At 39.2% G+C, this 25,114-nt stretch overlaps 1 protein-coding gene across 1 annotated transcript in view; it reads right to left on the bottom strand.

Moving 5' to 3' along the window:
• The window catches only part of SORCS2 (sortilin related VPS10 domain containing receptor 2), a 562,610-nt gene that overhangs the window by 374,040 nt on the left and 163,456 nt on the right, over positions 1–25,114 (bottom strand). The window contains exon 2 of the mRNA XM_067298263.1: positions 5,351–5,418. Coding sequence (XP_067154364.1) covers positions 5,351–5,418 — 68 coding nt within the window. The remainder of the gene's footprint in view (positions 1–5,350; positions 5,419–25,114) is intronic.

The following is a 25,114-nucleotide window of genomic DNA, read 5'->3' as shown; positions in this document are numbered from 1 at the left end:
CCAAGCTGAGTTTGCTGGGCTACTAATTAGAAAGCCACTTCTTTTCTGTTTTTACTTGGAAAAAGAGCAAACTTGATATGGAAATCACAGATTCAATAACTCGATCCCTTGGGGCCATTTCTACAAAGTCACTTTTCAAAGCAGAACCACAATGTAAGACCATCTGGAAGGGCAGGATGCTGCAGAATACAGTTGCTCGCTTATTAGGCAGCACTTCACAAGGAGAAAGTATTTCGCAGCGGCACCAGGCTATATTAGTCCTTTTGTTTTGCTTTTTAAATTAATTTTCAGGAGTTGGTTTTCACCCATAAGCCCAAACAGTTTGGAAGCAAATGCCCATACTTTTTTTCACTCGCTGTGAGCCACGCAGGGCAGGTGCAGCTGGAAATCTTGCTTTCCTGAGCATTATTTCATTCACTGCACATACTTTAACCTTAGTGTAGGCACACACTTTTCTGTAAATGCCCAAAGCACCACCGCAGTCACTGTGCATTGATCATTACTGATGGTCAATAGGCTTGCACAACTGGGCCTTGCCCAGAATATGTGGCTTTTGGAGGGGGGACGGGGGGGGACGGGGGCAAACACAAGCAGCTGTGCCTCCAAAGCAAGGGATTTTTCTGACTTCCCAAGACCTGCCACATCGCACGCTGTCAGTGAGACTCACACATGTGCTCTCACCTCGAGCTGCCCAGTGCTGTCCTGGGATCTCACAGGTTCCCAGCCCAGCACTGCAGTTTCCCTGCCTCTCTGGGCTGCCTTTGGCTTAAGGAGTCCCAATATATTCAGCTAGCATATTCAACTACATTCAAGTAGGCCGAGAGGTCTGTTTCTTCATTCAGCCATTCCTCATTGAGAGCATGCGGGATATGGTAAAATATCCCAACATCTGTGGAAACTGGCCTACCTAGGGCTCAGCATGCAGTGCTGAGAGGAGTTAACATAAAATAATGCAGCTTGTTTTGCTGTGGCAAAGCTGTAACAACACGGGGCTGCCATCGGGAACAACGGCAATTACACAGCAAGTGGCGCTGGCACTACCCTATCATTACAACTTGATAATATGCAATCAAAACTTTATTAGCAATCATCAGCAGCATCTATTATTCATTGTCTAGATCAAGTTAAGAAGGGAAAGGCTGCATTCATGTCAGAAACAGGACTCTCAGCCAGTGCAAGCACAGGGCTGGAAGCTATTTCCATGGCCATACAATACTGAGTCACTGCACAACCTTCAGCAATCATTTAACATCTCAATTACCCCATTTATAAAATGGCGATAATAATATTTACCTATTTCCAAGACGTATTATTATGATTAATTAACACAGGTCTGAAAATAAGTATTAGTATTAATTTCTTAGAAGCTACCAGTTCAGAGCTAGAATACTTGATTCTAAGGTTCAAATACATTTATCTAAAGCTGCATTCATACAATGTAGGCATGCAGGCAGCTGAGGCTGTAAAATATGTGCACCTGTATATTTATGCACAAACTGGTCCATAAAATGTATGAAAACAGGCACTCCAGTATCTGTTTTCATAAGTGCTCTCTTTGATTCAGCTCCTGCACCCCAACTATGCTGCAAAAAGATGTGTGTGGACTCTGATATGAATAGCACCAGCATGCAAAATTTCACTGCATGCACAATTTGTGAAGATAATTTTAGTATCCAATTTTGCAGTTTTAGCCTCTAATAGAAGTTTTTGTCATTAAGTTAATGAGGCCTAGCATGACAACCAGCCTGACCCGCATCCCCAAGACATACTGCATTTTAGAAACTTCTGCAATAAATCTGAAAACATTCCTCCATGCCTTCTCAATAAGTTACTTATTTTGATTTAAATTCAAGACAAAAGCAACGTGACCTCTGTTTATTTCCCTACTTTGAATCAAATAACCATACAATTTACCCCTACCTTAACAACTACTTAACTAACTTGTTAACTACATTAACAAAGTATCAAAAAGAGCTCACTATATAAACACTCACTGGCGTTTTATAACTACTTACACACTTCCACTTATGCCTCCAACTCTTCAGTGTAACCAGAAATGACTGCTACTAGTAAAAGGCTGCTAACACGGTCCCTATCTCGCACCATTTTATTGTTTATGAGACACCGGTAAGATTCCAAGGTAATTAAAACTCAGGTCTCCCAGCCCTGTTCCCTGACCCACATGGGCAGGCTTAAATTACCTACATAAATGAAGAAAGCTCTGCAAAGGCATAGATCACCACCTAGGTCCATCTGCAGAAGTCTGGCTTTGTATGAACCCCCACTCCACCACCGTAGCTTTACCACAGACTGCCGCTTTTCTCCACCGCTCCACTCCGTTACTCTCCAAGGCAGGGCTGCAGCTCCAAGGCCCTGGAGCACAACCAACCATTGCCGGACCAGCGAGTCTCCTCTCCCTTCTCATTCCCTGCTATACTAAGCCAGTAGAGGCAGGGAAAAATAATTAATTTGAGTGATGGGAGAAAAAGAGAGAGAGAGAGATGAAGAGGAAACATGTTTCAGAGAAAGAAAGGAAAGATGTTTTTTCAAGAAACAAAAGCTTATAAATAAATAAATATATAAATAAATGCCAAGCTGTGATAATACTTCCTGATTGGCAAGATAAAAGCGGGAGAACAACAACACTGAAAAATAAACCTGGTGGGGGCAGACTGGGTTATAAAGCACGTTTACGCTCATTTAGAGACCAGGAGAGAGAGGAAGAGGAAAACACTGGACTCCTTCAGGAAGTAGCAGGACAGCATCCATTCCCACTAGGGCACAGGAACCTCGCAGAGATTAATGGCTTTCAACTACTGACTAACTCCCCTATAACATTTTCCGCGTCCGTTTTACTGTATATTTGTTCTAATGAAAATGAGAGGAGTGCAAAAGAGAAACGAACAAAAAAAGTTAGAAACAATAAAATATGCATTGTACGTTCTGGGCATGCTGCCCGTGTGAGTAAAACAACACGTTCCGTAACAAACATGGAGCTTCACCAAATTACACCCAATGATTTTACCCAGACGTGGGCAGCACCCCTACTTGCCCGCCACCAACCCTTCAAAGCACCATGCAGAGCGATCCCTCCTCCAATTCGACAACTGCATGTGCAGCTTTTAGGCAGGAATGGAGGAAGACTGAGGAAGCAAAAGATACCTTGGGATGGAGCAAGAACAACCCCTGGTCCAAGTGCTCATCTTAAGCACTCGTTTTTTTTCAAAGCTTTTTATTCCCATTTTCTAAACAGCCAAAGCACCTGGAAAATTCATTACCTGCGAGTAAAAGGGCCTTATTCTCCTATGCACACATACTAGCACCAATTTTATTCAAATGCAGTTCACGCCGGTTCTTATTTACACCAGCTGTCAGCAAAGTCTGAATGACCTTGTTTAAAGTGTTTACATTCTCAAAAGAAAGCAACATTATCTGAAGCCTGTTTTATGTTTATTTTGAAAGAGCAGGGTCCAACTGCATAAGCTTAAAAGACTTCTTTGAGGGATTAGATTGAAGTGTGGTTAGCAAAACTTGTAACACATTGCATATGTTGTATAGGCCAGGGGTATATAAGAGGAAGGCGATGTGTGCTTACACAATTATGAGAGTATCCAAATTTCCATTTGGTTGTCTTCTTTGCACAAGATGTTGGACAAAATTAAAGCAGAAACAAATGTGCAATTATTTTCCCATCCTGTAAGTTTAAAGGATAATTACAAAAGAACTGTCATAGCCCTAAAGGCCAATCCTGGGCCAATACTAAGCACTCTGCATTTGATGTTGGTCTCTCTCCCACACAACCCCTTTTTATGACTTGATGTTTCTTTTTTGTTTAAAAATACCCTTGCGCTGCATGGAGCGTTCTACTTGGCTAGGCTGTAGCAACCACTAGCCCGAGCACAAGGTACTGCAAAGATATGCAGTCGCTGTGTGAAACCCAGCAAGCCTGAGACAACGCAGGCTCCTCCAACCAAAGCAACCAGCCCTTTTTTTGGACTGTCTCTGCATAATTTCTTGCTCGTACATGTGAAAGTTGGATCCCCTTACGCTTGCTGGGGAAACTATGGAGCTCACAAGTATCTAGGCCACAAGATATCGCATAACCCATATTTTTTTTTATAGACCTGAAGCTTATGGGCTACATAATAAATTTACACAGACTCATCAGATAAGTCTCTTGTACTGACTACTTAGATGCCGAGGGAGAATGTTTCAAGAATACTTCTACTGCTACAGATAACCCAGTAAAACTGGCAGAGCAAACATCAGCGCAACAGTACATTTATTGATATTCATGAAATACTTTCACTTTTAAAGCGTACATACTGGGTCTAGCAAAAGTTTGTGGAGGAAGATACAAAAAATTAGAGAACACAAAGCCTATCTAGCAAAACAAAATGAACACATCAAAAGACAACCAGATTTTAGGTGTCTGATTTAGAAACTGTCATTCAGTACTGAAGCACTTAAATAAAAACTTCAGACAGGTTCACATGTATAATTCTTTTTGCACTCAAGTGCACACATTTTTGCAAACTAGGTATATGTTAACCATTTACCTTGAAAAACATGACATCTCAACAGGCCAACAGCAGATAATAATTATAGCAAAATGTCTCCTATTGACAAGCTTAAAATATGTATGTTTGTGTAGAAAAAGAGTGTGATGAGAAAATATTGACCCTGATCCATGACATTGAACCAGTGTAACATAGGCTTACATTAGCTCTGTTTTTGTGCTGATAGACATCTGAGCATGCAATTTGTATGCACATAGGCAATAGCATATTGATATCCTTATTCATGAATCCTGAGGAAATGAAAAACAATTTCAAAATCTGATTTGAATTACTACATGTTCCCAGTTGTCATAAGACACAATATAACCTGCACTGGTATTATATTTCATCCAGAAATTCATGACTCCTTCCAGATCAGGATTATTTACTAACCTCAATATAGAATACAACAGCAGCAAAAACTCCCCAAAGACATAGCCCAACACAGTTAATATTTCAAAGTCTTTAAGTAACTTTCAATGCAAAATTTCTAAGTAAAAGAAAGGAAACAGCATCCTGTAACGTGGGATCAGAAAGGTACCTTATGCTCTCTCACCATTTGTCTCTACAGCATAAACTATTACATCTCCTTTCAAGTTCTTTCTTATTCAACTACAGCTCATTTAAGGAAGAAGGAGTAAGAACTGTTGAGAATCTGGCCAACCTTGCTACATTAGCATCAATCAGCCATCAGCTCAGCTCAGCAGCAGTCTCAAAAGGGAAAAGAAACAGATCCATTCAGGCAACAGGGACACAAAAAAGTGGGACATAAAAAGAAGTAGAGAACCTACCTCCACAAAGAGCTCTCCAGCACTTTTCCCATGTCGGTATGATAATACTTGGTAAGGATCAGGATCACCTAAAAAGACAATGACAATAAATACATTCATACATATAAACTGATATAAGAAATAGAAGTAGATCATGGGCAGCATTATTCTGGCGAGTGCAAACGTGACTTTCCTGAACATCTCAAGAAATATATTCCACTTCATTTTCACTTCTTAGAAGAAAACTTTTTTTTTTTTTACTTTTAGACTGATTCTTTTTTTTCCTCTTTCTGAGAAGAGTGATTACAGCACTCAAAGTTTTCTGTAAACCTGGTGACTTTGTAAAAGCTTGCCTGTTTCACAGGAATGGTGGAGTTGGAATAGTCACGTAAAGCCAGCTACCAAATGACAGCCTCCAAGTTGTTTGAATGACTTCCTCAGCAGAAAGAAGCCAGTTTAAATTTAGGAGTCTTTGACATCTACTGACATTTTTTTTTTTTTTAATCCAAAGTGTTAAACTATGACAAGTGAATGTGATTACCCAAATAGCAGTTTCAGACAGAAAAGGAGCTTTGGCCTTCTCTACAAGATGGGAAATGCAACTTTAATGTCTGTCAGATTCCATTCCTAGAAACATCACTTCTTTTTTTTCCTCAAGAATCAGCTCTGTGCTGTGTAAGTTATTCATCTAGGTTACCAAAACTCAACCAAATACACATAACCAAATTTAATCCAACAAACATCTTTTTAACTTAAGAGAAGAGTCAGTAAGAAATACATGCCATCAGGTCAACATCTGACAAATTCACTGATCAACCAATGTAAAGCATTAGTCCACAACTTGTGTACTGAGTTTACTACTATGTTTTATATTTAGATCACTTGAAACAGATTTTCTTCGCTTTCTGCCAGTCCCTATTAGTCCTTCTTATACCCCAGTCACCACAGCAACCCTAGGGAGGTAAAACTGGAAGACCCTCTGGTTCCTTGCACAGCTGTTAGCTTTCTTTAATGAGGGGTCAACATCAGTCTCCAAGAGTTTGAAGCCCACTTTTATTTAGCTAGTGCTTCCTCTGCTCCTGACCACCAGATGAAATCTTTAGCAAACAGCAATTGTAGGCATTCGCTTTGATTATCCGGATAATTAATATGCTGATGCTACATTTAAGCAATAGTTCAGAGTTTGGGTCTCCATACCCTGGAGATTACGTGAGCACTGAATTCCAGACCACGTGTGTTATGTACACATTGTCTTAGATATAACACAACATTTTGCAAAAGTGAGCTATGATATCAGTCTCACTCAGAGTGATCTAAGCCTAATAAATTCATGACACTTATTCCTGGATTTATACTGATATAAGAAAAAGCAAAACCAATCCATAATTCACAAATAGTATTACTCTCTCCTTTTCTCAAAAGAGTCATAACCTACCAGACCACTCTTTCTTATTGCACTGAGCTGGAGTTTGATGAGAAAACACTGTAAAAATTAAGGCTTGGTTTAAAACACAGAAAGAAAAAAAATGAAATCTCTTACTTTTAAATAAGTTACTATAAGACTACAAAGCCAAGAGAAAGAATCATTTCCCAAAGGTTTCCCTTATCTGCTGACGAGATTCCTGGCTGCAGCCCAAACACAGTCCATCAGGTCAGCTATTTAGTCTATTGTCAGTGTCCTACTAGATTTTTTTTTTGGTACTTGCAATCAGAGAGAAAAAGAAACTTCACTGCTGGGAGCAAGCCTCTATTGGCTCCAATTATTAGGGGAAAATTTTCAGCCAGTGATTTCTGAAGCAACAGAAATTCTTAGGCCACAAAATTAACCTAGGAGATTTTCTTACGAGACACAAGGATTTATATTTGGCCCATAAAACTGAAAAAGAAAATATCAAAAGATATAAGATTATACTCCTATATTACTTGCTATTTCCTTACATTCATGCAGTACCAGAGAATGAATCCTGAATTTATTAAGCCAACATTCTTCGTCCCTATACATCCTGTAACCACAACATTTTTAATTCCGATGGTTTTCAGTGATGTACATTGGAGCCACTCTCTGCCATGGGACAAGCCAGATGTTTTATTCTTGATTTTAAACCGGTTATTAGAACACACAGAAGATCCTGTTGGGTTATTCTCAACCCACTAGCTTTGAACTTAACCTCTGCTGAAGGATCTACAAAGCACTTTCCAAATAAGCTATGTCTGTTCCTCATCATCTGTCCTAAATGTTAAAGACTTTAAGAAACAAAGAGTGCACTCACTGTACTGTTTGCTAGTAGTAGTTCATCTAGGGCATGCAGCCACCAAATCTGAAAGCTCCTGTTATTCAGCATACCTCAGATGAATAGCTGTCAGGTAATTGCAGACTGCATTGGGTACCAGTCATATGTAGTAAGATGCCTCATTTACACTGCAGGATTGCTCCCTTACTCTGAGTTATAGCTCTGAGAAACAGATGTGAATATTCTCTTCTCCAATCTGACTGCTAATTCAAAAATTAAAACACCCTATTTTGCATTTCAGAAAATGACTTAGTAGGCAAAACAAAGCCATAATCAGCCATCTTTGAATTCTTAAACAGTATTAGCAGATTCCTATTGCAATCTAAGAAGTATGAGGCTGCCAGCAGGGCTGACCACTATTTCAATTATGCCAGTGTATTTCAACCCAGTATCTGAAATATATAGGTCAGATATTTATTTTACAGATTGGGTTTGCAGGCATCTTTTCAGACTAAATAGTGATCCTGCTAACCAGAACTGTATTTCATCTCAATTAATGAACCAATCAAAAGAACAAGAGGAATCATTCCACAAAAAATTAAAGGTGTTTTGGGGTCTCTGTATTCTGTGCAACATTTGTAAGAGCATAGCTCTGTTTCACTGAGCAGACATTTCATTTCAATGGGACTCCATAATTAAAAAGCGTTTTACAGGTCGGATAGTAGCCAATGGTTCATACATGCTGCTGCCCTCGCGAAAGTGCTCAGGTGCCTATAAATGAAGAGATGCTTGAAGTACAACAGCAATAGAGAAAAGATCAGGGGTCTGATTCTTGCCCAGCTCGTACTAATGTCAGTCACGGACAGCTCCACCAAACATAGTTAAATGGCAATGGAGGAGAATTAGATTCACCAGGTTTTCTATTTAAAGACAGATTTATAGGGCTGCCTACAGATCCCCCTACAGGTCCATCCTCCTCCTGTTTTAGTCATTTAAACCTATTTCATCTTAAATTCACCCACAGTCCCTTGAGTTAGTCCCCAAAATATGTCAATGGAGATGGCAACAGTAATTCACAGTGGTGTGCTAGGAATTTATGAACATCTAATAGTGGTCCTGGTCAAATATACCTAAGAAATGTCTTTTGCTTTCATTGCCCTGACACAAACATCCCTGAGCATTCTTTCTTCATTGCCTTCCCAGATTCCTCAGGAAGTGGTTGTTATCAATACTAATGCCAAGGCCATCATATCCTGCAAACCCTAAAGAAGAAAGACTTTAATGAAGCTCCAGGATTGGAAAATTGGTTGTTTGGGGTTTTTAAGGCAAATGCAAGTAAAAATACATACATATATTGATCCAAAATAAAGCCATGGATCTCTGGTACAGATTTCATTTCTTGCACAGTGTTTGAGGGCTGCAGACAACTCTTAGGAACAGTCCTTACTGCATTTTATAGTTTTCTGACTACATTTCTATTGTTTGCTCTAATCTTAGCTCCTGTGATTTTACAGCAATGTGGCAGATCATTGCAGTTTCTCTCCCATTCAGGAACAGTTAGAAAAGCAAAAGCAAGAATGAAGCATCTCCAGTTTCCTGCCATGTTCCTTGCATGAAATTCAAGTGACTATATTTGCACCCCTTCTTTTCTAGGAAATTCAGTTTTATTTTGAAACTACATGCCATGTCACAACAGAGCAGCGCTCTGTTATCTCCCTCTTCACTAGAGTCCTTGACCCCATCCATACACCCATAACTGTCCAGTATTTCTGCATATTGGCCAAGGCGTGAAGGATCAGTTACTTAGGATTCCTAAAGTCATATGATAGTGCATTGGGAACAAGCTTTCAATGCAAGTAATAACTGGTCAATTCTGGTCAGTTTGTGCAGGCTGGGAGAACTTCAGCTTTAGAAATTACTCCACCTTGACTTTTTCCTCCTTCCTTTTTTGGGAGGATAAAAAAAGAGACAGAGAGGCAGAAAGACTTTTGATTTGCCTAAGAGAGCTCCAATGCCATTCCCCTGCTTTCGCTATTTTCCTTCTGTCTAGATGACTCTCACTGTTACGGTACCTATAACTCCAGGCTGTTCTCCAATCAAAAGAGTCGTAGCAGTTTCTGTCCCAAAAATCCTTACTAGAAATAGACCTATCTTCATGATTGCACTGAGTCTTCAATGGAAGATAGACAGAGAGAACAAATGGAAAATTCCACAGATACTACTACCTACGCATAACTAAAATTAGAATTATCTCCTTTTTTCTTTCCTTTCCTCCTGCTCTCTTCTGAAAATCCTTTGCAGCAAGGCTGCCAAAGAGGAAACGTTCTCTTTAAGTGATATAATGTGCTTTTAATCATCTCCTAATCATTTTTTGGATTTAAAGGGGCTGATTTTAATCCCTTCTTTTCATTACCATGCAGCCTCAGAAGGGAGAGAAAGGAAAAAGGAAGAAATTCTAGATCAATCATTTTCCACAGTGTTTGTTTATATATTATTTTTCTTTTTTCTTCTCTGTGAAGTATTTGCTAAGACCCTACGCTTTTTAATAAACATACGCTTACAGAAAAAAAAAAAATCTTTTCCATGCTCTTCCCATGATGCTTTCTTTCATGGACCATTCTTACCAGATATATCTCTTTTTCTACCTACATGGAAATTCTTATGGATTAAGCTTTATTTGACCCCTGCCATTTCTTATTTGAAGTAATGTTCTTTTTCTGGAATCTGTTCAGAGGCTTAATAGAGAAACATTCATACTTTCAAATACATAATTGCAAGTATGAACTTTTTGTGTTTTCCCAAGTTTATTAGAAGATGAGAGCACACTGTAAATACATCTGGGCACCCAGTACTACCAAAAAAATATACTGCTCAGAAAGACTCAAGTTCCTGCAAACATTTTAGCATCTGCTTAATTTAATTCATGTCAATGAACCCCCTGAAATCAACAGAAGTGCTTATGAAAGTCAAGTTAAACAGACACTTAATATTCTGCCTGACTGGAACATAAGCTGCTGCCTGAGAATACAGCCTAATTCGCCTTTTTTAGCATGTGTAACTATTTCAGGGAGATCAGGAACAACCTATTAATTCCTCAGCAACACCCCCTGTACTCCAAAAACTTTCTTGATAAATGATGATCAAAAAATGGCATAACAAATCATAGTAACTGCCTATTGCTCCCATCCCTCAAGCCATTCCCAGTTTTGCAGTAGGCAGACTCTTTGATCATCATGCTAAGGTCTACATGAGTCTTTACATTCATTACTTAAAACATAGGCACTTATGAGAAAAGTAAAAAACAAGAGATTAATAATACAAAAGTATATTACTACACATCTATTATATGGACCAATTGCCATAATACTGTTAACAACTTCATAGTAATTTGATTGAGCTGAAAGAACTATAGGTGAAAGAGAGCATTTAAGTTTACTCTGCTGCAGCAGTACAATGAAAGGTGAAAAAGGAGACATGTAGGCCATTACTAAAGCTGTTAAGATTTCACTGTATAAGCTTCTACTCCTCTCTGGTAATAAAGTTCATAAAAGCAACAGATGATTTAACATGAAAGACTTAAGAAGATTAGATTTATAGTTCTTTCAGCTAAATTGTATTGGGAGAAGACAGAACTTGCTGTGTATGAAGTCACTGACTGGACCAGTGCACTTGTCTTAAGCATTACTAATAATGCCGTACAGTGAATTTATTCATAATTCAAGGCAAGACACAATAATGACTCAACTCCTGTTCTCTAAGAGGTATTTCTATCCACAAGAGCTCAATAAGTGCATATTCTTGAAAGTGATGCTTGTGATTACTTTCGCATTCAAAACCATGTTAAATATAGCACTTAACACATTGACCCTGCAAACATTTATATAAAAGAATAACTTTAAGACATCTAATGCATTTAATCCACTATCTAGTAGAAAACAGGATTATATTGTTAGTACTGTACAAACATAGAACAAAAAAGACAACATACTGCCTGCATGAGCTTACAGTCCAAACTTAGAAAAAGAGATGCCTTCACATTACCATCAACTGTTGTCAAATTTTCAGTACGAGTTCCTAAGAAAATTATGCTTATGTGATGGCACTGCTGTATATGTTCTTGGCTGCCCATCCCTACCTGATAGGTTTATAGATACTGGGTTCCTAGAAGTCTGTAAGAGCTGGCTGCTGGTTACAGAAAGGAGATTCAAACATACAATACTACTGAGGGAAAGCTGCAACTTTCACAAGACAAAATTATGAATGTCCAAATTTAGGAAAAGCTTCAGCCAGAGCTTGCACCTTGTCTGAAAATGAAAGGAAGGGAGAAAGTAAACTCAGTTTCCTAAGCAGTGCTACTCAGTGGATTACTTGTTTACAGATGTAAAAGGCAGATGAAAATCTTAAGGAAGTACCTGAAAGAACAACAAAGTGGTTTTGTAGACCCTCCCTTGGTATGAGAAAACAAATGCTTTCTAATCTAACAACGAGACACAGAGGCTGCTGTCACAGGCAGGTGTCAGACATCAAATTATTTAAATACATAATTTGGAGAATCATCATCTTTAAATGGAAAAGGAGACCCCCTCAGATTTAAGAGCTTCAGGCGGCCATACTGGTTCGTACCACAGGACTACCTAGATTAGCATCCTGTCTCCAACAGTGGCAAATAATAAATATAAACATGTAAGAATGGGGGAAGCATATAAAGATACTTCCCAAGTACGTTTTCCAGCCTTCAGCAATTTGCACCTTAGGCAGTTAGGTTGTTACTTCAGTTTTTATCAGTTGGCTGCCTGGTCAAGCACAAGCTTTTGGATGTTACTGCCTGATCCAACAAAAAAGAATATTGTGTTTGTACCTTTTATTGTTTAGCTCTCAAAAATCAAGGCATATATGCAAATTCAAAATAGAAGTGACCAATCTTGACTGTTGCTACTCTAATATATTCATGTCACTGCTCATCAGATGCAGCTCTAAGACTGCTGAGCAAGAGGGAGCTGCAGAGCTCACTCAGGCAAATGGGAACTCCTTTTGAAGGTCAAATAATTAGAAGACAGTGTCTAACATTTTAACTACTTGTTCTCTTACACCTTCTTTTCTTCAAAAAGTCACAAACAATGTCACCTCTGACACAAAAATATCCAGTTCTTTGCCATTGCCTTTTTCCACACAACTGTGGAAGGGGTGTGTGGGGGGGGTAAGTTTAAATATTTAACATAGCATTTTATAAGCTCTTAAAACCACATCTACGAACACGTCAAGAGAATAAATTTCCAAAGCATGAAGCAAGAATACTTTTTCCTAGTTCTTAACAGTTTGGCTTGACTCCTAATTATAAAATTTTTTTGAAACACAGACTAGCTTTACTTATCTCCTCTAATAATGCATTCTAGAATGGATTAACAGTCCGCCAGGTAGAAGCAAACCTAATGTTTGAATACTTTTTTTCATTCCCATGAAAATTCAAGAGGAAGCAGAATTGACATCCACAGAAGAGGCATGTAAAAATATCTTTACTCACTTCCGGATATTTCAGGAATCCAATATTATAGACAGGCAATTCACCCTGGTCATCAGTGTTACATAGTTACTCACCAACAGAGAAGAAAGATCAAATCCTAAGTGCTATTTGTCAAATATTCTCAGTCTGTCAAGCAGTGTTACTGTCCAACAGTAAAATATAAAATGTAAAATTGAGCTTCCAATCTGCATCACTCAATTCTTTTTCAAACCCAGAGCTAGGTTTTTTTTTTATATTATCATATAAATATAATTAGGCTCTTAATTTCAAAAAAGGAAAATATTATGCAGGACATATGGCAACATCTGTGGAGGATACCACAAGCTGGGAAGAATGCTTGTTTGACTCAGAGATGTTGGCAGATATGTTCATATTGGTAACTCTCCCTTACAGCTGCTCTGTCTTCACCAGGGCCACAAGATTAAATATCACTGTGACCTGATAACATCATATTTATCATAGGTTGCATCCACCTACACAGACATCAAAATTACATTAAATTATTTCTGAGAATGACTTATGGTGGTGTTCAAACAAAACCTAATTGCCTATCATAAACAGGCTTTACAGGATTGCGTACGGGAGCAAGGACTTTGATGCTGTATCAAGATGAGCCAAAGAGTCACAACATTTAAAAACCTTCAAATCATCCATGATGCCTGAACCTTTTATTTCCCAGATCTTGTAGGCACCTGGATTTGTTCTTTATAAGTGAGAAAGCTAATCCCGGTCACATAGGATGTAAACAGGGAGAACAGCACCCTCCCACCCGAAAGGTGTGCTGCAAGGACAGACGTGCTAAAGAACGCGGCAGTGATGTTTTAGTGATACAGTGATGCTGATTAGTATTTTAGTCAGAAGACCTGACAGGCAGCAGGGGCAGATGCAAGACTCCTCCTGTGCCGCACAGCGGGGGCCAGCGTGCTGTGCAGACTGACATTAACATGTCCGGGGCCGCTAAAGTGTCCCTTACGCAGAAGATAAAATCAGGCCTGGCCAGTGACACACAACCAGAATGGAAAACAAAGTCAGGGGGCTCCCTGGGAAAACAAGAATAACACAAAACACATCTGGGCCAGTTGCTTCAAGTGCTGTGTAAAAGAAAAAAAAAAAGAAAAAAAAGAAAAAAACACTCCATGCCCCGATGCCACTCCGAACAGGAACCATTTGCTCTGCGGTTTCTCGCAGGGACAGGCCCAGCGCCACCTCTTTGTTCTGCCTTTTACTGGTTGTGGTTTGCCTTTCATTTTAACTGTTTCCTTCGAACTTTCCATACAAAAATAACTAATTTCAGCAGAAGCACCAGTCTGCTGCCCTCAGTACATCCTGCAAAGGGACCCAGTACCACGCAGATTCCAAGCATCTGTACTCTCTGTGGCCACATTCAAAATAAATTTGGACCAAATCAAATGAAATTAATAGAATCCAGCTACTGTAAGATACAGGGAATGACACCCTCTGAGGGGAAGAAGGATGAAAGTACATTCATCTTGGGCTGTACTCCTGAAGCAGCAGAACTTCATATCTGTGCCAATGGAAAGGGCATAGAGGAACCGAGGGAACATCCAACTGGATTAGGAGACTATTTGAAAGGGCTTGGGAGCAGTTGGGAAAATTGGTCAGAGGCCAAATATGTCAGAGAAAACCCTGGATGGGGCCCAGGGAGAGCTGCAGAGTTCTCCACATTCAGGCCAAAGCCAAGCCAGAAGGTTTTCAATCTGCGAGCACCGAGTTTTTGCCAGCTTTTTGTATTTCCTCACACTTTTCCTCACCCAGCTCAGTCTTAGGTGTTCATTACTTTATGAGCCCAGGGGCCATCATGGCTAAGTGGAATTATACGGCATTATCCGAGAAAAGAAAGAGCGATTTCATCAGGGAACGTCATGGCGGGTTGGATCCCTGGCCAATTCTGTCCTGTCACATAGATACTACGCTTTAGCATAGTCGGCACAAAGAGTATTAACACAACTGGTCATCTTAGAGCCAAGATTCAAATTAGCCTCACATTCCAGTCTTAAACCTCTAACACATTTTAAATGACCTCCAGATCAACTAGATATGAGCAGGAAAAGATTGTAGGCCCTGATAAATGAGATCTATATGTCTTTATTTGACTTCAGCAAGGAATTAGGCATTCAACAGATTCTTTGGAGACAGTTTTTGTATGTCAGCGTTTAGCAGGCTATAGTTAAGGTTGCAAAGCAGTTTCAATAACATGGCTTAATGGAAATTTTCCCCTTAGAGACTGATATTTTTCATGCTTGGGCTCTCCCCCCATGTTTCCAGACTGCTTTAGAAATACAGAGAATATTTTTTCTTCATGTTACAAGAACTACGCTTTTCTGGCTTCATAGATATGAGGATAGGTAAAACAGTTTAACACCACAAGACTGGGAAGGCAAACATTTTTTAATTCACTCCTAAAACACTTCTGAAGAACTGAATATCTGTAGCACTTATACCTTCTCATGGCTCTTTTCTGTAGTAATGCAATAGTTTCAGGCTATGCAGTGTGGAAGCAGCCCAGGCAGAGCACAAACCAACGTACACAAAGAGGACAAACTGAGAAGCAGGATCCACGGACAGGACAGAAATTCTCTGTCCTGCTAAAGTTAAGGATCTTCTCTTCTAACACACTTTGCAGAGTTAGGAGGTCTGAAGCACAGTTACGTGCGTCTATAACACAGACCTCCTAATTGATATATAATATGAAGAGTGCTAAAAAGTCAGATTTTTCAATAAGGGGAAAATCCTTTTTTCCCCCCTCAACTAGCAGTCAGTGAAAAACTGAAAATTGGAGGGAAGAGTTAAAAGAAATCTATGCAACTACATTTCATCTCGGAAATAGCAGTAGATTATTTTTTGTGACTATTACAAACATGTTTCATTTCTTCAAAATGGCTATATAACATATATTTTCTATCAAGTTACTTTGTTTCAGAACTTAATAGTATTAATTAATTATAACATATTTTATATTATGTATTGTTAATATTAAACAGTTGAAACTTCTGCACAGTGTACATGACATTTACTGTTGTTCTTCATTACAGTGAATATCTCTCTACAACTGCTATTTATTTTCCAGTCTCTTTTCTAACAAGTTTCTTCTATATTTGTATTAGAAATGCCTGTCTCTATTAATATTCTATAGCATAGCCTCTGTTGTTTACAATTCAATAGTCTTTTTTTTTTCCCCAATCAAAATTATCTTATCCCCAAAACAAAACAAAAATCTGAACCTTCAAATTCTTGCAAATTTTATTTCTTTAGTTTGGAGTCTGGGGTTTAACTGATGTCCTGACAGTCCGGAACTAATGCTGATAGTGCAAAGGATATAGTCCAAACCCAATAGCAATTTTTCAGCTTGATATCGTTACCAGTTGGATGTTTTTCCTCTCTCCTCCTCAACCTTCCATACCCATGTATTTATTTTGAGTCTGACCCAAAGTCTATTTAAACTAACGGGAATCTGGATTAAGCTCATTCTGAACAGATTAAAAGTAAATCTGATCCTGAAGGTTCATGAAGAGGAGGATTCAATTTTGATAAAACCAGTACTTGCAAAAGTCTCATAATCCTACATGCAGGAAAAACAACCAAGTTGTATTTTCCACAAAATGCGCATGGCTTTACAAATTTATGAGTTTCAGTATCAAATAAGGGACATAAGACTACTCAAAGAGAACAGACAGGATTACATTTAGCAAGTGTAGCAGTTTTATCCTGTAGTGGGAACTTACATCTGAAGATGTCTCTAAAAAGGCATTCGTAAATCAAAGTAAAAGTTCAGTTACAATTTATCAGAGAAGGTGGGCAGAGGTGGACTACTGGAAATGATCTCAGACATACTATGTTAACCCATGATCATCTAGATATATTTGTGAAAAAAGTACTATATTTTTCAATAATTTTTAAGATTAAAAGCCACAGGAAAAATACATCACCCCGTGCTTCTAAAACAACATTCAATCCCTTTAATTTCCCCACTTCAGAATACCAAATATCTTTTCCTCAGCCCAAAAAGAATATTAAGACCTCTCCCAATGTTATCTTCTCTGATCAGGCAGCAGGCCTTAGTTTTTCAACAGCAAATAGAACAAAAAAGATGTCTTCTGTCCAGCCAATGGAGTAACTTGTAAAAGTTTATTTTGTAGACATAATAAAATGAGTAAAACTTCCATTATTCAGCCACCTCTTGAAGATATAAGTACGTCAAAAGCTAATACACACACACTTTTATGTTCCCAATTTTCCTGCCAATTTGTCAATGAACTCCCTTTCTTCTGATAAAAAAGGAGTGATATTTCTTCACCAAGAACTGTGTCAAAAATAGAGAGACAAATGTTCTTGTTCAGTTGAACTAAAATTTTACCTTCAGGAGTCAAACATATGGATAGTATTCAAAAAAAACCCAACAAGAACAACAACAAAAAAAACTCACCACTCCTTTGTGGCCAATATAGGAAAAATACATATCAAAACAGCTCAAGCTTTCTTTCAAAGACTTAAAATGAGCAAGCACAGTACATAACAATACTAGTTAATTAATACAGTACAGCTTTAATGCTTATACGAAAGAAGAAGATTCTTAAATGTTAGAAGTTCAATGCTGGGAGGAGATTTAAATGAAAAAACATTGGTAATGGTAATAACTCAGTCCACAGATTCCTTATCTATATTTACAAACTACTCAGTTCAGAGATTTACCTGCAGAAATCTATGCAATTTAAAAGACATTGATTCCCTATCACCAGGGAAAGAAATCAAGTCGCCTTCCCATGCACTGGTCCACACAAGGTGAAAGCTTCCTTTAATCTCCACAACAACCTATAGACAGCAATTTACCTGGAGTGATTTTCTTTCATGGCTTCCCTCTCCCTTCCCCAAAGCATGATATGGGCAGCCTGCAGTGGTTTTCCTCCGGGAGGAGACATAACACATACCATTCGTAATCACTTGCACTAATTAACAACGGTACAGCAGTAAGAGGATCAAATAATTTTTGGACTAAGAAAAAGGAGGTGCAGAGTAAGGATGTCAAGGAGGTCAGAGGACTAGGTGGAAGAAAAGGGTATCATCACATATCTGGAAATAATGGGAATTCCCCATGAATAAAATAACAAGGCAGTATGTGTACTACCAGTGAAAAGCATCAACCAGGAAAGGCAAAATAGGTGCTCAAACAAGCCAGTTCAGTTCTTTGGGTCCTCTCCAACTCCAGTACTGCTCGTTTTCTCAGTGGGATCAGGTATTTGCAGAACAGTCGGCCCGTCAGAAATATTCACTCCTCAGTGCCTTAAGAAAAATAGTTTAGGGGAGGGGAAAAAGGCACAGACCTTTTGTCTCCGACTACTGATTAGACAAATCTTTGTTTTGTTTTTAATCTCCTGGTACCTAGGATATCCATTTTGTCCTTCCCCTTTTTCATTCTCTCATAACAAATAATACTAACAGTCTATGGTTGTGCATGACCAGCTAATATTAACTATCAGATCTGCAAACTGAATACCTAATTCATTGTATCTAGAGATGGCTTTATGATTAATAAGAAGCTTTGTCTATAGGCAAAATGTGGTTGCATCTAAAGTTGAGAATAGCTACTGAGCTTGTGTTGTTTTTTTTAAGCTACTTATGTATTCCTTTCCCCACAAATCAATGTATTATAGATACATTCCTCTGGATCTGTCTTTAATTATTAATTACCATTAGGCTTTGCAGAGACTCTCATGGTTATTTCACACTGACAGACTAAAGAGGAGGGTCCATCTCACTTCTGCTAGAAAGGGGGCATGGGAGAAGAGGAGGGAAGTAAAAAGGGGAGGAGGGGAATCTGTAAGCCTCCAAGACAGTCTTTTTATTTTATAGGTTCAGAAGATTATGCTGTTTAAGATTGTATTTTCAGCACCAAAGAAAAGGACAGAAATAAATTAAATAACTGCCTGTACCTAAATGCTTCTTTTCCAGGGTATTTAGAATTGAGCTACAAACTCATGGAAATAAGGTATTTTAGTGTTTTTTTTTTTAATAGTATTGCAACTAAAGCCTTAATTCTAGTAATGCACAACATGGTAAAGTATGAAAGTCCTCAGAGCAAATAATGGCAGATAATCACAACAGCTAAATGTTTTCTGACTAAATTCATAATGAACCCAAGTGGTAAAAGGCTACAAGGTAAATGTTTACTAGGGCTGTAGACAAGGTAATTCTCTCCTGAACTAAAAAGAAATTTGAAGAAAACTAAAAGCATGAAAGAAGAATACATGCTCTTTGAAAAACATAACATTTTGGTTGCCAGCGGTGGCTCCATTTTAGTGACTGATTTCTGTATATAGGCATCTCAGACAGCTTGTAATGCATTTTACAGTCTAGCTTTTAGGATGAAAGACGCTTCACAAAAATGCAGGTTCTTATCCCTAATATATGCTTGTAGCCTAACTTATCCTAGCATTAGTTATATTTTGTATGAGATCTCTATGGTTGTTTCTGAAGTTTTAGGCTTCAAGAAAAATGCATGATATTCTGATTTAATCTAAATGTTTAATTTGGTATTCTACTCCTATGCTTGGGGGAAAAAAAAAAAAATCAAGCTAGAAAAATACCATCAGATCATCTCATTTTACTCCCTGTATCAAGCACCAGAAAAATCTCACTCCTAATCAATGAAGTTGACCAAACAAAGAAATCAGTCTAGACTAAAGCATATCCGGAAACAAAACAGCTCACTACAGGCAGACTGTAAGTGAAATCATGATGTCATCTGTGCCCAAGCTCTCTTCCAACAGTTGGGCCTAACTGAGTGACTGAGGTTAAGATGATGAAAGTAAGTGATTTCTCTCTCACGTTTGTGCCTCCCACTTAAAACCTCCAAACCTTTATACCGGTCTGAATACGGGAAAGAGCATTCCTTCTTGTCTTCTAATCTGGCCATTATTATTAACGTTCACATGAGCAAGACACAATAGCCATACATCTAAACAGGAAAATTTTCCTTACCAGGGCTCCCAAACCCCAAGGCAGTCATGAAGGAGAGAGACAGTAGAATAACATTGCAGCACATGAGAGGCTTTATTAGGACGTGGGAGGAAGAGCAGGCTTCACCGCAGTGTCAAACAATATTCACAAGGGCATGATTCATAGCTAGGAAGGACCCATCCAGAGGAAGAGGCGAAACAGGCTCCTCCAGAGAAAGCTGGGCAAAAGCTAACACAGAAAACTTCTTTAAGGGCTAAGAGTCACCGAAAGACTCACTTCTGACTCACATAAAGGCTGATTTTTTAAACAAGTCAGTTAATTGTTTTTTATAAGCCAAAAGAGGAGGAAAAAAATCCTCTTCAAGAAACTATTAAGCAATGAGGCAATGTCCATTTATTTATCTGGGCTGGGGAGCGGTAATGTGATAGCCTCTATTAGAGCAGTGTTGACTTCTTAAGTACATCTCTGCACCACAGTCCTATAATTGAGCACAATGAGCAAACTGGAGAAGACACAGCTGAGCCAGTTCCATCTTCAGTGATAAGCCTACAAGGACAAACCCCCTCACTGAAAAAGGTCCCCATGGCAATGGTCACTGTGTAGTTGGACTGATGACAGATACATTAGGCCTGTTTGACACAGGCTCTGCAATAAGCGCACAGCAAGTTCAGTGTCCTTGGGCACTCAAAGTCACCACATACAAAAGCACAGGGCCTCCATGGCCTCCAGCATCCTGAAAGTAGCATTGATTCAAGAGGTTCAGATGCAAACTAGTTCTGGCTTACGAATCTATGCCCAAACTGAGAGGGATTAGGAGAAGATGGTCTCTCAATGGAGCAATGAGGCAGCAAAAATTCTGAGCAGAGGAAATGGCCCAAGAGAGGCACAAAACACAATCATCTCTCCTAGTAAGGCTCTGTTTCTGAAGAGGCGGCACGCTGAAGATCTATGTTCTTTGCACCCATTATCTAAGGCCCTTTCTCACTTCGGGCTATGGTTGTCCATGACGCTCTCAAGGAACGTATGCTTACGGGTGGTGCACAGGTGATGGTGGAAGTGCGACTACAGCTGGGCACACATCCACAAGAAACAGGGATCTCTCCTGACCACCTCAGATTGATGCTCTGAGGTGTCAGATTTGGTAAGTATCATCTTGCTTGAGAATTGCAAGCTTTATGAACACTAACAGCAACACTCAAATGGCCCTCATATGAAAGGAATAAACTGAAGGAAAAGTCCAAACTAGAAAGGATCACAAAATAGTTGGATTTGGAAGGCAGCTCTGGAGATCTTCTGGTCTAACCCCCTGTTCAAGCAGGGTCAGCTAGAGGAGGTTGCCCAGGACCACGTCCAGTTGGGTTTTGAATATCTCCAAGGATGGGGACAACTCCTCTGGGCAACCTATTCCAGTGCTCAACCACCCTCACAGTGAAGAAGTGTTTTCTTATGTTCAGGTGGAACTTCCCATGTTTCAGTTAGTACCTGTTGCCTCTCATCCTGTCACTGGGCACCACTGAGAAGAGTCTGGCTCCCTCCTCTTGACACTCTCCCCTCAGGTATTTATACACATTGATAAAGTCCTCTCTGAGCCTTCTCTTCTCCAGGCTGAACAGTCCCAGCTCTCTCAGCCTCTCCTCATATGAGAGATACTCCAGTCCCTTAATCATTGCTGTGGGCCATCACTGGACTCACTCCAGTACATCACCATGTCCTTCCTGTCCCCCTGCCCCAAACCAAAATACACATACTCTCAAAAACACACTTAAAGCACATCACTCAAAATACAGCTACCTACACTTCAAAATCCCCAAGCCATACAGCACCTATTTCTTCCTCTAGTAAACAGTTCCAGTATTTATTTATGCTGACAGCCAGGTAATGATGACTTACCTCTAGACTAAATTAGTCTAACTTCAATCTTCAGCTATTCGCTCTTGTGTCTTTGTCTACAAGATTAAAAGCCCTCTGCTGACAAATATACTCTCCATGTATAAGTACTTACGTACAGCAATCATACCACCTCTCGAGCTTTTCTCTTTGATAAGATTAATGACTGATCTCCTTAAAACTCACCTCATAAAGCCTGTTTTCCAGTATCTGGATCATTTTTTGTGGCTCCTTCTCCCCCCCCCCCCTTATCTTTAGAGTATATCCCCTAGAAGTGAGGACACCTCTAGAGCTACCAAAGTTAGAGGCAGGGGAAGTCCATTTTCTCACTTGTACATGCTGTATCCTTTTCTGACAGCCCACAAACAGCTTACATTAGCCTCATCACAGGCTTCTGCGAATAGTTATTCTGGGATAATCCATCATAGTGCTTCTTTTGCAGTGCTCTGTTAAACATTTTGTTTTTCTCTCCCTAATAGGGAAGGATCACTTGGCAAACACGTCTTATAAATTTGGTGTACATAGAGTGGGGGAATAAACAAATGCAGATATGTATAAAAATAATCAGCCTTTTTTTCATCCACAATGCCACCACGTTCTCCCAAGCATCCAAGAGCGTTCCAAACCCAGACATTATTCACCTCTCAAACTCCAAAGAGCTGTCTCTAATCTGTCTCTTGTTTAGCCTTAGGCTTTATAGATCTCCACCTAAGCCTCTAGCAATAATCTTTCTAATTAGCCTCTGCTTTCCTGAGCTAATTGCCAGAAGAATCCAACTGACCTTCTGCAGAAGAAAGAACAATTTTGTCAAGAAAAAGTCTGCAGCCAGAGACAAGGGAAAAAAAAAGATAAAAGGAAAGGCAGAACAATCTTCCAAGGTCCATTCACAAGTACAGATAAGAATCATTTTGGCAAGAAGAGACTTCCTGAGCACTCTTTGCCATACCAATTCTGTTAAAATACATGCTGTGCAAGTTATTCACACCTAACGTTACATCCACTTCTATGTCGCTGCTTCTGAAGCAGCCTTCCATCCTGGGAGTCATATCTCCTTTTTTTCTTATTTCCAGATGTACTGCTCTGCATCTGCCCATATTAAAATTAATTTTGCTGGAACTTCATCATCTAATAAGCCATTTCAGACTATCCTAGCAACAACCTTCATTATTTCAGCAATCTCTGTGTCATCTACAAACTTAAAAGCAAAGATTCATTTCAGTGTCCTTACTGAAAATACTGAAATACTGACATGTATCAGATTCAGAACCAAAGCCTGGAAACTAAGGTACTGAGTTCTCTCAAAATTATAAATTATGCCCCACTGCCTTCCCTAAGGAGATTTCTTTTACTTCTGGCACTTTACCCAAACTGACTCTTCAAGCTTGGTGGAAAACATGTTCCTACTTCTGCAGCTGACAGACCTGCCTTGGATTGGAAACACTCAAGATATTTTTTTCAACACTAACCCATCATTTGACTTCACAGCTTTTAAGAAAACAACATGTGTTTTGACTGTCATATTTACCCAACACTAAAAAGCCTACCAGGAAAAATAAATTTTATTCTCATAAAGGAAGGGGTTACATTCCTAATTACAAAACTGGAAACAGTTAAAAAAAAGAAAACTGCTCACTGCAGTAAATCATGCTTAACACTCAAGTGGCTCCAGTGTTTCACCTAGCTTGAGGGCTTGCAATATGCTTGCCCCAAGCAGAAGATGTTCTCTCACTCATCTCTTTCTAACTTGCTTCCTTGTCACCTCTCCAGGAGAATGAAGCTTCAGAACTTATACTGAATATCACCATTATAGCTAACCCATCCCTGTCCTCCTCTCTTCTCTGGCACTGGGTTTTTCTCCCATCCGATTTTTCTCAGAACTGGAATACAAGGTGCAATGGCAAAGTTTTATGAAACTCATGCTTCTCGGTTGCATTCAGCTTCTCATATTAGATGGCCAATTTGCCACATACAGTAACTCCCCTTACCTCTTGGTAGTTTGGGGGGCCCCACAATGACATTTATCCTTTAACATCTCCATATAAAATCTACAGTACTGTGTCCACTTTGGGGACCCTACTACAACAAGGAGATTGACAGACAGGAGCAGGTCCAGGGGAGGACCATTGCCGGAGAGCTGGAGCACATGACAGGTAAGGAAATGGAAGGGAGCCCCATTTGTCCAGTGGAAGTCTAACGGGGTATCTTCCACCACCTAAAGAGGAGACAGACTCTTCTCAGAGTTACACAGCAAAAGAACAAAAGAAAAAAGTCACAAGCTGAAGAAATGGAAATTCCAGTGGAACACAAGGGAAAAGTATTTTCACCTTGAGAATGGTTAAGGTCCAGGACAGGTCATCCAGCAAAGCTGAGAAGTATCGGTCCTTGGAGCTCTCAAAACCTGCCTGCACAAGGTACAGCTTCATCTAACTTTTGAAGTAAGCTCTACTTGGAACTGGAGGCTGGGCCAGATGACCTCCAGATGTCCCTTCCAACTTCATTTTTTCATGACTCTGTGTATGCATGAACTGCTTTTAAATTAATCTCATGTGCCCTAATATTTCATGTGAATTTCAAATTGTAGGACACAGGATTTCTTGATCAAGATGCTAAGGTCAAAACTTTGGAGGAAACCAAGTATATTTTATTAACACAACTGTTTTCACCACTTTGTAAAGAAAGCAAGGGTTTTATTATCCTTTAATAACGGCTATATGAAAACTTAATTGAATAATTTATAATATATCAATTGTACTACTGCTGTTGCAGTCAGCTCTTCCAGTATGATAAGCACACAGTAAAGGCCTTGTTTTTCCTGTGCTAAAGCAAGTTCAGAGAACAGCATTTATACTCAGACTTTACCATCTCAAAATCAGTTTCATGACATAATTCATGGGCAGAGTACAGGGCATATTTCTGGGCTTCAGCTCTCTTTTTAAATTTGCTGTTTTCATATCCTTTCTCATTATCACAGTATGCCAACAGAAACCCTATAGGTACAATAACCATAGCTTAAACTAGACCCCTTGAAAAACATTCAGTATGAATATATTCATTTACTAGTGAGTATTATTAATAATAATTCCTTCCTCTCAGAAAACACCTTTTGTCAGTAGATCAATAGTTTTACCCAGTGATTTGGTCACAGTCATTAAGCAGGTTAGTGGCAGAGCT

The sequence above is a fragment of the Apteryx mantelli genome, chromosome 5, assembly GCF_036417845.1.
Source record: "Apteryx mantelli isolate bAptMan1 chromosome 5, bAptMan1.hap1, whole genome shotgun sequence".
Taxonomy (NCBI): domain Eukaryota; kingdom Metazoa; phylum Chordata; class Aves; order Apterygiformes; family Apterygidae; genus Apteryx; species Apteryx mantelli.
Note: the sequence above shows the minus strand (reverse complement) of the source record. Positions and strands in the feature narration are given on the sequence as shown.